At 36.4% G+C, this 14753-nt stretch overlaps 1 protein-coding gene across 1 annotated transcript in view; it reads right to left on the reverse strand.

Moving 5' to 3' along the window:
• LOC124360889 (growth factor receptor-bound protein 14-like) overlaps positions 1-9903 on the reverse strand; it is a 426402-nt gene extending 416499 nt beyond the window's left edge. Inside the window, exon 1 of the mRNA XM_046814869.1 lies at positions 9798-9903. Coding sequence (XP_046670825.1) covers positions 9798-9888 — 91 coding nt within the window. The 5' untranslated portion in view covers positions 9889-9903. The remainder of the gene's footprint in view (positions 1-9797) is intronic.
• Between the last annotated feature and the right edge of the window lie 4850 nt (positions 9904-14753).

A 14753-nucleotide genomic window follows, 5' to 3' on the forward strand; every position in this document is an offset into this window, starting at 1 on the left:
ATATACTGTACAGTCACTTATAACATACAAATATCACGGATTATAAACTAAAACACCAGCATTACAGATTGATTGATTTTTTCAGACATCGAATTGTTTTATATAAACTTGACAAATAATTTAAATATCTCAAAATGTGCACTGTACTCCTCAACATATATACAGTACATAAAAAGATCTTGCATTGAAATAACATTTAGTTTTCTGAAATAAAACCAATACATTTACTACAGTATGCATATTGTATTAGTTGAAAATATTAAATATCCTGGTTCTTAGGCTTACGAAGGCGATATCTCGTCTAACATTTTCGCTTCAATCTGTGCTTACACAGCCACAGCCGTCTTCAGTCAGCAGATATTAAACTAAAACTGTCAGAGCCAGTATTAACATAGGCTTATAAAGGTGGGCGGGGCTACGTCGTGATCGCTGGAGATCAACCAATCCATGATCAATATGACAAATTTTATAAATAACAAAAAAGCGTTTTAACAAAACATCATTCCTCACGTTCACAAGTGGAAGAGTAAAGAGTTCGCCTATTTTAGATAAATCTAAAACCGTGAATTAATTCCTCAATTTCAACCGAAAGACAAGGTGCCTAATGCCTATTACAAGATAAAACCAAAACCATGAATTGTGCTTTTTGGGGATAAGTTGTTCCCATATAGGGGACTTCTTGCGAGAAAAATGAAATAGAAAATTAAATTGCATCAACATCCCATGGGTGTGAAGGTATCACTGGGGTTTGTTTACAGTGCCGTACTTGAAACTGAGCTTGCAAAACGTTGGTACATTGGAACCTAAAAATGCAGAATATGTTAAATATTGATTCTGTATGATTGGATTTGTATCAAATTATAAGAGTCATACTTTTAAATCTCAATAAATCATTTGGATTTCAATGAAGTTAAAATCTGAGTATCGGACTAAAAGATTCGCAGTAGCCTACAAAAACGTGTCAAGTAACAAATCGAAAATATTTGGTGACAGTTAATTTTAATCACAGAACAATAATAAACTATTTTTACAAGTCTGTTTTGAACAGTTTTTAGCTTTACCTAGCCAACAATACGCCTGTAGCACTGGAATAATATTATTGTTTTGTCTTGAATCATTGTACCACATAAAATAGAATGAGTAATACTAATATATATTTAATATTAAATAATCGATTAATCTAACCATTTTCAAAACTAGCCTTTGTAAAATAAGACGATTAATATTGGTTATTATAATGTACATATTTAAAATAATATTATTTTATCAATAACGAGTAAATGTAATAATGCACAATTTGTGAGCGGCGAGTCGTCCACGACGTTCGGAATAGTTTAATGTTATGTAACATGTTAGAGTAGGGGACCAAATAAACTAATTTGTATTCACGTACTGAGTGCAAATTTCCAAACCGACAGTCGATATTTCAACAATTGCTAGAGAGCTGAAATTTCCACAGAATATTTTTAAACCTATTTAATGAATTGTATAGAGTTTGAAAGTGTTCGGTGCATAAATGGGCAAGTAATATAAAATCAAACGTTTAAACCTCTTCGTTGGACACCCGGTATTTTAAAAAAAGATTATATTAAAACATTTGAATTTTAGCGCCGTAAATAATCTGGTGAGTTTCTCAAGTAGTTTCAACCTTGGCTCCCAGGCACCGCTCCGATCAGTGACAATCAGTTAAAACTTTAAAACGTCCTCCTGACGTACCTAAACGAGATAATTTGACGAAACAAAAAATATTGTGAAGCTCTTGTATATAGGAAGTGAATCCAATGATCAAAATTCCATTTTAAATTACTTAATTATAAATAAAATTAATTAAAACACATTTACAAAATTGCATTTAATTTTCAAAGTAGTTTTTTGGAAAAGTTCACTGGGTCTCCTAGACAGTACTTTAGAGAGTAAAACGATACAAAATCTGTACGAATCCGATTAAAAATAAGTTCAGGACGACGTTTTGAAGTTAACATTAGACATATGGGACTAAACTTACGATCGTCAAGGGGTACTGTACACTCTTGAGCACTAGACAGTGCAAAAGAAGTGAGACAACTTAACTTTCAACGTCGATGACATGGAAACATGGGTGCAGAGAGACGAGGTTGGTCTCCAGGACGTAGCCGGGTGTTCATTGTCGTTATCAGATTATTCAGATGTATTATTCTCAACGATTGTATACTACGAACGTCACACTATGCATGCTCTAGCCGTGTTAGATGTAGACTGAACTGGTGCGGCGGTAACGTCGAGACGCAGTATGTCCGTGTCACTTCCGACTTGACTCCGTTTGATTAAACTACCACTTAGTCGTCGCGGCGCCGCCTCTGTCTGGAACTCTATCAGACATCAGACACCGCATCTTTCAGTTTAAATTGAGGATACGTAACTACAGACGATACTACAGTTTCTCTTGTGTTTTTAATTTTGTACTTTTATTCTTTAATGGGACGTGGGAGTAGGCTAAAAACCAAAATATCATCCCACATTTTTTTTTCTCTTAGGACAAGAAGCTTATAAACTGCACTTACCCCTATAAGGACCTTAGCACTGCTTCCGGAGTGAAGGATATTCAGAGTGGGTAAGGTTGGGGGCAAAGGCCGCCTCCTATCGAGATCCATGAGGAAGAATTAGGGTCATGTCCCCTCGGAAGAAAGGGAAGCCAGCTCTGAACCAACCTTTCCAGTCAGAGCAGGCAAAGAGGTGGCACACTCTTATTGAGGCTAGCAAGAACCTCTGATAGTTAAGACCCCACCAACTCCAACAGTCATCCCCAGCAGTAGACCTATCGACTATCCTTGCACCCCAAACGATACTTGTCTCCCCCCATCCAATGACTGACAAAAAAATAAATCACTCATAAATAAACGAAATTAGTCTCCAAGGTGTGTGAGGACGATAAGGGCTGTGTAATCGTTGATAAAAACGTTGTATACGAAATAAACAATGAGATGTTTCTCCACTTCTCACGAGGTAATCTCCGAGCGTAGGGACAGCTTTCCAGGAAAAACATTTGATGACTTCCGTACGTCTAAACACAATCGATATCGGACTGGGTCAGCAACAGCTGCTGTACTGCTGAGTGCAGAGAGGGGGAGAACTTTGGCCTTAGATAGCGTAGTTCGTGATCTAGAATCTATTACTGCAGCTGCTGTACTGCTTAGTACTGTGAGATGCGGCAATTTGGCCTTATAGAGCGTAGTTACACGTGACCTAGAAACTGTTACTGCAGCTGCTGTTCTGCTTAGTGCTGTGAGGGGGCACTTTGGCCTTATAGAGCGTAGTTACACGTGACCTAGAAACTGTTACTGCAGCTGCTGTTCTGCTTAGTGCTGTGAGGGGGCACTTTGGCCTTATAGAGCGTAGTTACACGTGACCTAGAAACTGTTACTGCAGCTGCTGTTCTGCTTAGTGCTGTGAGGGGGCACTTTGGCCTTATAGAGCGTAGTTACACGTGACCTAGAAACTGTTACTGCAGCTGCTGTTCTGCTTAGTGCTGTGAGGGGGCACTTTGGCCTTATAGAGCGTAGTTACACGTGACCTAGAAACTGTTACTGCAGCTGCTGTTCTGCTTAGTGCTGTGAGGGGGCACTTTGGCCTTATAGAGCGTAGTTACACGTGACCTAGAAACTGTTACTGCAGCTGCTGTTCTGCTTAGTGCTGTGAGGGGGCACTTTGGCCTTATAGAGCGTAGTTACACGTGACCTAGAAACTGTTACTGCAGCTGCTGTTCTGCTTAGTGCTGTGAGGGGGCACTTTGGCCTTATAGAGCGTAGTTACACGTGACCTAGAAACTGTTACTGCAGCTGCTGTTCTGCTTAGTGCTGTGAGGGGGCACTTTGGCCTTATAGAGCGTAGTTACACGTGACCTAGAAACTGTTACTGCAGCTGCTGTTCTGCTTAGTGCTGTGAGGGGGCACTTTGGCCTTATAGAGCGTAGTTACACGTGACCTAGAAACTGTTACTGCAGCTGCTGTTCTGCTTAGTGCTGTGAGGGGGCACTTTGGCCTTATAGAGCGTAGTTACACGTGACCTAGAAACTGTTACTGCAGCTGCTGTACTGCTTAGTGCTGTGAGGGGGCACTTTGGCCTTATAGAGCGTAGTTACACGTGACCTAGAAACTGTTACTGCAGCTGCTGTTCTACTGAGTGTTCCCACTTGTAAATTCCTACAGAAAAATAAATTGCTGTGTAAAAAATAAATTACAGACGGGAATTGCTGTGTAGGTTTCAGAATCATACCACATATGACAACCGTCATCCTCAATCAACAAAGATTTTTTTCACAGTTGGATGCACTGTTCTAATAAGTGTGGATTTATTCATAAAATATTAATATATAAACTGTAACGTGATGGCGTAGTAACTTTCATTTATCTTTCAACTCCGTATAATACACAATCATTAATTCTCACCTACATGTTATTTGCATAGATTGACATTTAATTTACGTAATAGTTCTGTAATTGATGAGAGATTTAGTGGCGTTAAACACAGATAATGTTCTCTAATTTTTATAAGCAAGGTTTAACGTTCGCTATTAATTCGGCGAATTCATGATGGTGTTATATTGCCGACACGAGTACCAGACGAAAAATGAGTCTTATGTTGGATTTCAAGGAGATGAGAACTTAATTAATTAAATAAATCCAAAAGGGTCTTATAAATGAATTTTAATATAATTTGATACGATACAAATTCAAGGCAAACGTGATAATAATTTATTAACATTAAAATTAAAATGTAACATACAGAGATGGGGAGTAAAAGAAAACAATAAAAACAAGACGCCTTCATACGCACATGCAGCGATAACCCCGAGCAGACATGTATCTTTATTGCATACCCACAGGAATCTTCTGTTCTCGTTTCTGTTACGTGTCTTTCTCACTCACACTTCCCACTGATTAATTACAAACTGTTCAATAGGAACAAACTTAGTGTGTACACCTCATGTTTCTGTTACGTGTCTCTCACACTCACACTTCCCACTGATTAATTACAAACTGTTCAGTAGGAACAAACTTAGTGTGTACACCTCATGTTTCTGTTACGTGTCTCTCACACTCACACTTCCCACTGATTAATTACAAACTGTTCAGTAGGAACAAACTTAGTGTGTACACCTCATGTTTCTGTTACGTGTCTCTCACACTCACACTTCCCACTGATTAATTACAAACTGTTCAGTAGGAACAAACTTAGTGTGTACACCTCATGTTTCTGTTACGTGTCTCTCACACTCACACTTCCCACTGATTAATTACAAACTGTTCAGTAGGAACAAACTTAGTGTGTACACCTCATGTTTCTGTTACGTGTCTCTCACACTCACACTTCCCACTGATTAATTACAAACTGTTCAGTAGGAACAAACTTAGTGTGTACACCTCATGTTTCTGTTACGTGTCTCTCACACTCACACTTCCCACTGATTAATTACAAACTGTTCAGTAGGAACAAACTTAGTGTGTACACCTCATGTTTCTGTTACGTGTCTCTCACACTCACACTTCCCACTGATTAATTACAAACTGTTCAGTAGGAACAAACTTAGTGTGTACACCTCATGTTTCTGTTACGTGTCTCTCACACTCACACTTCCCACTGATTAATTACAAACTGTTCAGTAGGAACAAACTTAGTGTGTACACCTCATGTTTCTGTTACGTGTCTCTCACACTCACACTTCCCACTGATTAATTACCAACTGTTCAGTAGGAACAAACTTAGTGTGTACACCTCATGTTTCTGTTACGTGTCTCTCACATTCACACTTCCCACTGATTAATTACAAACTGTTCAGTAGGAACAAACTTAGTGTGTATGCCTCATGTTTCTGTTACGTGTCTCTCACACTCACACTTCCCACTGATTAATTACAAACTGTTCAGTAGGAACAAACTTAGTGTGTACACCTCATGTTTCTGTTACGTGTCTCTCACACTCACACTTCCCACTGATTAATTACAAACTGTTCAGTAGGAACAAACTTAGTGTGTACACCTCATGTTTCTGTTACGTGTCTCTCACACTCACACTTCCCACTGATTAATTACAAACTGTTCAGTAGGAACAAACTTAGTGTGTACACCTCATGTTTCTGTTACGTGTCTCTCACATTCACACTTCCCACTGATTAATTACAAACTGTTCAGTAGGAACAAACTTAGTGTGTACACCTCATGTTTCTGTTACGTGTCTCTCACACTCACACTTCCCACTGATTAATTACAAACTGTTCAGTAGGAACAAACTTAGTGTGTACACCTCATGTTTCTGTTACGTGTCTCTCACACTCACACTTCCCACTGATTAATTACAAACTGTTCAGTAGGAACAAACTTAGTGTGTACACCTCATGTTTCTGTTACGTGTCTCTCACACTCACACTTCCCACTGATTAATTACCAACTGTTCAGTAGGAACAAACTTAGTGTGTACACCTCATGTTTCTGTTACGTGTCTCTCACACTCACACTTCCCACTGATTAATTACCAACTGTTCAGTAGGAATGTCCTAAAAATACTCCTTGTTTCTTCCAGACTGTAATAAAGTTATGGAACCTTTGCTTGGATTTACAATTGATGCTTCCCCCTTATCACACTGAATATGATGATTCTTAATTAAATAAATGGCGTTTTATGTAAGCAAACTCTCAAAGAGTTGTTTGACAGTTTTTAATATTTTACACGTTAACGTTGTATGAATATTGAGAATATGAAATACGATTATATACTATACAACATGTTCACGTGCAATGTCAATTATTCATTATGTACAGTTAAATTTCCTTTGGCAAAACATTTGTATAATTAGTAAATAAGCAAAACTAGTACCTTCCACACTTCACAAAATATAGCAATTATTTATTTTTTTTTTTTTTGGTCAAGAAATAAACGTATTGAGACTCTAAATTAAGACAAAAGAAAAACACTTATAAAAAGTATTTTCTTACTAGCAGTTAACCGCGAGTTTGAACGCAATATCTTAGGCTTTGCACGTGTATGAGCCCTTCTGCTTCCAGTGATTTATATTTCCGACGCCGATGTCGTGTTTGCCTTGCTGCTACGAACAAGAAATTCTGTCAAAAATGTAAGGCCAATCTAATTTACTCAGGCCTTAGCATTTTTGTTTGACGATTTTGCCATGTATCCCGATCAAGAATATGAGTTATATACAAAATCAGGACTTGAGAAGCCTACTTCTGTCAAAGACAACTAAAGCTGCTTTTAAAATAGATTTCAATTTATTGAAAAAGTTAGATACTGACTGTGTCTTGTATATCTGCATTACCGTACTGACCAAGCACTGCATACTAATCCGTTTATTTTATTTTCTAGCCACACCTCGTATATACTTTTGACAGATTTTCGTGATCATGGCAACAAGGCAAACTCAACATTGGAACCAGCAGTGGTCATTCACGTGCAACAATACCTACGACATTGCGTGAGAAACGGCGGGAAACTGTTAGTTACAACCAACGAACTATACTACTGGAACGCGCACTGCCCATAAGCCACATGTTGTGTTTTCCCGGTCGCACACAGCTGTGCGTTACTGGTGTATCCATGGACTTGCAGGCGCTTTAAAGTGGGCAAGAACTCACCGAGTTGAGCGGGCGATCAACGGGACGTCATCACGCCTTTTCATTGCCGAAACACAAATCATTGTTTTTATTTGCATTGTTGGCAACTCTTCCTGTTTATTCCGCCAAGACGTCTGATCTGAGCAACTCAAACTATTTTTTTTCCTTTCATTTGTCAATGTTAGTAATGTTTGTTATTTCGTGACATGGTGAAGAGTTGCTGCTGCGTACAACTGCACGTCCAGATGGACTAAAGGCAGCCACATTTCTTGTCACAAGTAAGTTCTTACTATATCAACCATGTCATTATTTATTTTTAACTTCCAAAATAGTAGTAATTTTTACCAATATTATGTTCTGTAATGCCAAATTATTTAACTGGATTATCCAAATATTTAAAAAGTGCGGTACGACTGTTAATGAGTACATTAATAAGCTATTATTTTTTTTAGTCATGAACAAATAATTATATAGTTGAATAAAAACATGCTTATCACTCAATTATTTTATCCGCATTGATCCAAGATTTCAATGTCGGTCGTTATAGCACTTATGAATGCATAAAATTATAAGTCATTGCTAAAAAAACGGTATATACTGACCTATTCGACTTTATAATTATGGGAACTTTGTGATTTTCAGCTACCTGTATTTTATTATTTGTTTTCTTTGTTTTGGCTTTCCATTGAATGATGACAATTTACTAAAAAAAATTTGATTACTGCGACAAAGAGAGAAAAAATTTTTAAGCCATCAAAACATACTGTTTTATACAGTAAACATTTTACAGAACATGATTACCATTTAATTTTGCATAACACACTAAGAAAATGTCTTAAAAATGAAGCAGTTCCAACAATTTTTTTATTTTCCATCTCATATACAACAGCCACTGGAGAAGCGAAGAAGGATTATTGTCAGAAAGAAGGCATCCATTGAGCTACCTAACACTGATAAGTGTGATTTGGATTTGCCTTTTGGATTATGAAATTGAGAGTGCCATGTATATCATGGAAAATTATGATAGTTCTAGTTTTAAGGATGAAATTTTATACTATATTTGTGGCGTCATTGTAAGACGTATTGAAATAAGTTTATTAAATGTAACGATTGTAGTTTCTGTACTCCATGCCAATTATTCTGATCTTAGAAACACATTAACTTTTTATTGATTTTTAAATCTAAGGGTAAATTAATTACATCAAGTAATGATGCACTGAAAATTGTAAAAGATTGTTATTTGCTCAAGTTATCTCAAACAAATGCGACCACTTCTGAATTGACATTGAGAGTTTGAAACCAGTTTACTGCTAGTGTTTCCAAGGGGCATTTAACTTAGCAAGGGGCATTCATTGGAAGCCACGGGTTATTTTTTAATTAAAACTGTAATTAAACTATTTTTTTAAATAATACCTCATCACATCCAAAACAAAAAACTTTTGACATTACAAAAACATCCAACTTAGGAATTAGGCAAAATTTGTAAAAATAATTTTATTTTCTAACACGTAGATTAAGTATGTCATGTTTGTAAATTTTATGTAGTTTACTTTGAAATAAAATACTGTCAATAAAAATGTTTGTTTTTTCACTTGGAAAATATTTTAATCTTACAGACATCTTCGTTTCCAACTTTATAAGTAAAATAACCAAGTTAAAACTCTCAGTTATTTTGATATTGTACAAAAATCTGTCTTTTAAACTGAAAATAAAAATCCACGGTAAAAAGCAGTTATTAACATTTTGTAATAATAAATAAAATAGTGGTATCTAACAATTTTATTAAGTCTAGAAGGCGTTTTAAAGTGATGTTAGATCATTACTATAATGCCTGCCATATGGACGGATTGAGTTCTTGCCCATTTCCAGCGCCTGCAGTTTCTGAACGCAGCCCAGGATTTCGGCTCGGTTTCTCCGGCCCAGAGCGCGTTCCATTATTATAGTTCTTTGGTTACAACATGTACAAAAATCTAATTTTGGAAACATATTTTTCGAAACAAGAAGATTACGAAACAAGGTTCAACACAACACGTATATAATTAAACATTGAGCTAAACTTTGAAGCTAAAATTAAGTTAAAGCCTTGACTTTTTTTCTTGTGACAATTTAAATGTGAGAAATATGTTTGCAGACGGCCAGTAAAGATTCCAAATAACTCTTTGCAAGACTACGGATCCAGAAAGCCAGAATACTCACCGTTGAAACATCCCTGGATGGCGAGCAGAATCCTGTGACAACAGGAAGGAGGACGAGGCTCCAGCGTTTCCAGTTCTTCCAGTTCACTCATGGTGGTGAATAGGCCCAGAGATATTCACTCAGTCACCGACACCTTGAATAGCTTCCTGAAACACACAATCAATGCTTCATATGGAGATTAATATGATTATATATCTACGTATCTTCAGCTTTTCAGTGATATAAACGAAAACCGACACGAATGCTTACGTGTTTGAAGATTGTTATGGGTTTGGGCAGTGCGTTTCAACACATCTACTCAAGACTTCTTATGATTGAATAGATTTGAACCAAAATTAGCAAGGACGTTCTTTGAAAAATAACTGTTAACACAGGGTTTGCACAACATTTGAGACAAGGGGGCTGACTTTCAGGGTCACGAAACGTTCTTCACACAATTACCTGGGGGTCTTTGCAGACATTCTTGGTTTCAATGGACACTGGCGTGAACAAACACTAAGCGAGCTAGCTCTGTTGAGGACCTTGTGAACTGAGGGGTAGATCTCCTAGGTCCAATTTAGTTTTGCACAACTACTCTTCAAGTTTCATGAGGTTATGGAATTCAATCAACATTGAAGTAAAATTGTTATGTAATAAAAATAAATCAGGGATAGTTCTTTTTGATAAAATGAGATAGAGCTACAAGAGCAGAAATGTTTCCGATTGCTCTGAATACCTTATCTGAATGGAATTATGAATAACGGCATGAAATAAAAAGGAATAAATGTTAACAAATGAATGTTATTTAACGCTTTTGAGAATTTTTCACACAGCCATCTTATTTTTGGGTGGAATTTTATTCAAATTAGACATGAACAATCAACAATACTTCTGGATTTAAAGGTTGGAGATTTAGATCCTGAACAATTTTCTGTACATAGGACATGGAAAACTTATGAATGAGTTTAGACCAATATTGATATTAGTGTAATACGTAACAAAAGCCAAACAGCCGATGGCAGAGCGGACTTTGGATGAGTTAGAGATAGGGAAGGTTCAAATCCTGTCTGTGACCGTTGCACTTTTTGCCAGTACTATTGACCTTACACTGTGTCGATTTTCCTCCTTACTCTGTTTGATAAGATCATCACACAGGCCAGTGGCCCATGAGTACGGACAGAATAAAGCTACAAAGGGGATCGTCCTCTCTTTTAAAAAAAGGTAATCATAATTTCAGGATAGTTAATGAGTGCCTACGAGAATAAGAAGGTGGAGTTTAGTAATATGTAAAACGACGAATAAAACTGATGAGGATTTTTAATTATTATGGAGAATTTTAATTATTAATTATAATGGAGATGATCCATTACTCACAAACTACAGTCTTGAGTTTCGGGATATACACTTTGTATAACAGACTTTGCTGGTCTTTATGTTGCAGAGTGTGAATCAGTAAGAAGATATATTGACGTCATCAACACAATCTTTTACAATTAGATTTTTAAGATAAATGTTGTAAACAAAATTTAATTTAATTTTAATAATTAATTTGGCAAATGTTAATGGAATACAAAAATAACATTTGCAACATATTGCATTCGTTAATATGAATTATTCGATAATAATTCATACAATCATAATTGCATGAATTATTATCGAATTCGTCTTGTAGAATTCATATAGTAGTGTTTAAAAGTAGAGCTCTACACACTGTCTCTAAAATATAATTTTGTATATGGTGGGACAATTAGGCTACATGTATTAATCTGTTACACGTTAATATATCATATTATTGTACTCAGTTTTTTTACAAATATATTAATTACTAGCAGTTAGCCGCGGCTTCGCACGCGATTTCGCAGGTTTTGCATCTGTATGAGCACTTCTGGGTCGAGTAAATTATGTTTCCGACGCCAATGTTAAGTTTGCCTTCTTCCCACGATCAATAAAATGTGTTTAAATATATATTTATGGTAATTTTAATTACTCCGGTATTATATTTTTTTGTTCCAAAGCTGATTTTGCCTCTCTCCCGAGCAAGAAAATATATATACATACACAGCTCTGAGAAGCCTACTTATGTCGATGGCAGTTTAGATAGGTTTCGTAACCGTTTTTAATTTGTATAGTAAAAATTAGACAACATTTTCTCTTATAATATAAGCACTGCTAGCAGTTACCCGCTCCTTTGCATGCAGTTTAGTAGACGTTGCACGTTACAACCACTGCTGGTTGGCGTGAACTATATTTCCAAAGCCTTGTTTTCACGATCAAGAAAATACGTCAAAAAGTTTATAATTGTGGCCATTGTAATTTATTTAGTTTTTTGGTAGTATGTTTTGTTCCATTGTTTATTTTGTTTGTTTTCCGATCAAGAAAATATATAACACGGATAATAGAAGCCTACTTCTGTCAAACGAAAACTAAGACGGGCTTTATTTATATCAGTCTTTAAATTTATAGTAAACTTTTAAAATGTTTTAGAAATATTAGAACTGGAATTGGTATATTAGTTCAAAAGAACAGTCCAGTAAACTTTCATCTAGCATAGTTCTTGCCGACTGCTTCGAAGGGAGTCTTCGCAGTTAAATTCTGACTTTCTTATGTTTTAGGATATATTCTAAGGTAGATTAGTATTTACCTAATCGCTGAAATCTAAAACGGCGTTAAAATTATGATTACTTATTAAAAACTTACTCACTGTAAACGTAAACAAATTGAAAATAATAAACAATGTTTACACAGAACAGCTGTAGGAATGTCCATGTAAAATTTCAGCATAACAGGTTGAATAGTTTTAGCGTGAAAGCGTAACAAACAAACTTACTTTCGCATTTATCATATTATTAAGATTGCAGAGTTTTGTCTTTGCAAATACGGTTACCAAAAGACCAATATAAAATATTCGCTAACGCTCAGACAAGCCCACGGAGTGATTTGCGCCATCTTTGAACTCAATATTACCTTTCTGAAACCAAGAGAATCCACATCAGATTTCAATAGTTTATTCCAATGCACCTGCGTACTTTATTCTCTAAAAAGTGTTTCCGTCCCATTGGAATCACTCCATCTCTTCAGTTCCGGACCACGGTCTCTCAGCCAAGATCTTCACTCCGGGATCATTTTGGGTGTAATAACCATCGGCCCTAACATTACTAAGGACTTGGGCGCATGAGGTCGCATGGTTCATTCATTACTGGTATAAGGATTACAAATCTTTCGGTTCAATAAATGGTTATCCTGTAACATGAAAAGATCCTTAACTAGATAATACTTCCATAGGTCTTACAGTTTTCTTGTAGGCTACTAAATTTTCACATTAAGTAAGAAAAATAAAAAAAAAAACATCAATGGTCCAAATTCTGAATCCTGAGGTACTCCAAACTAAGGTACGAGCATCGCACTACATAGAGCGCAATAACTTGAAACGGCAATTTGTCAACTCACATGTGGACAGGTATCAGGAGATTATAGCCCACTACAGGATTCTAGTAATCAGTAGAGCACACGCACTCTGTCCCAGCCTATCTACATTCTGTTTTGGGCATATTATTCACCTGTAGGCTACTCAATTTTCACACTAAATTGTATTAGAGAAAGTGTTATATTAAATTACTTTTAAAATCATAAGTAAAAAATTAAAAAAAAAAAAACATCAATGGTCCAAATGCTGAACCCTGAGGCACTCCAAACTAAGGTATGAGCATCGCACCACATAGAGCGCAGTAAATTCCATTCACACGTGGATAACTATCAGGGGATTATAGCTCACTGCAAGATTCCAGTAATCATCAGAGCACACTCAGTCTGTCCCAGCCTATCTACACTCTTTGTTTTGGGCGTATTATTCACCTATAGGCTACAAAAAGTTGTTGTAATAAACAATATTGTTTAATTCCTTCATTAATTTACGCCTGATTCAAATTGAAGGAGCGGCGAGGGACCAAGGTCGGCTGACCCTACTTATAAACAAACGCAATCGCGACAAGGTCAACTGCCGAATTGAGGTGCCAAGGGAGCTTGTTGTGTTCAACTTGGCGCGGCGTATGTGAATGATTGAATTGACGGCCTACATCCAAGTCGCGTTTCTGCTGCCAACTCTCGTACATTCTGCTTCCGGAATGTATATAGGTAGTGACAGCGTGCGTCGGGCACGATGCAAGTGGTAGACTATCGTTAGAGAACACTTGAGCAATTCTCAGTTTACCGGAAGAACGTCCATTTTCTTTAAGTGCAGTTATACGCCTTGAAAGCTTACATGAAACGATTATTCATATCAGTGGTGTAGATAGATAATTATTTCGGTGGGAGACTGATTCACTGGGTTGTTTAGAAAGTACAAAATACCCTAAAACATAGATGCTCAGAAATCTTCCCTTGGACATTTTTGAGTTTGAAGACCTCTTATGTGTTCTAGCTTAAAACAAACTACTGGCTGCAACTTATTGTGTGTCTTTCAAAGTTTCAAGGATAATAGAGAGGCTTTACCACCCTGAGACCTCTCCCCACCCTTATGTACGCCCATAATTATACAGCACTTTCTATTTTATAGGAATTACAGGGGAAGTTATTACGATGATGCAGAAAATAAATTCTGAGAGTCCAGGAAATATTTTCACCATTGCATCTGTGATCAGAACTAGAACGTCATAAAAGTTTGCATGTAACTTCTAAATAATTTGTAGATAATTTAAAACAATTTTCGCTTCAAGAAGCGAAAATCAAGATCTTTTAGTATAAATACCACGTTTTAATTTAACATGATTCACGAATAGTACTTCGTGGAATAATACGATATGCCTTATATTTTAGCTATAGAATTGCAAATTAAATATTGTTGGATGAAAACAGTGTAGAGGATGCTAGATACACAAAGGATGGTACGATATTAGTATGTAAGATAACGTAGGAAAGTGTCCATACTTACATCCTTTTCTACTTAGATTCATTGGACTTTCAAACGTGATGTATCACACT

This window comes from Homalodisca vitripennis, chromosome 4, assembly GCF_021130785.1.
Source record: "Homalodisca vitripennis isolate AUS2020 chromosome 4, UT_GWSS_2.1, whole genome shotgun sequence".
Taxonomy (NCBI): domain Eukaryota; kingdom Metazoa; phylum Arthropoda; class Insecta; order Hemiptera; family Cicadellidae; genus Homalodisca; species Homalodisca vitripennis.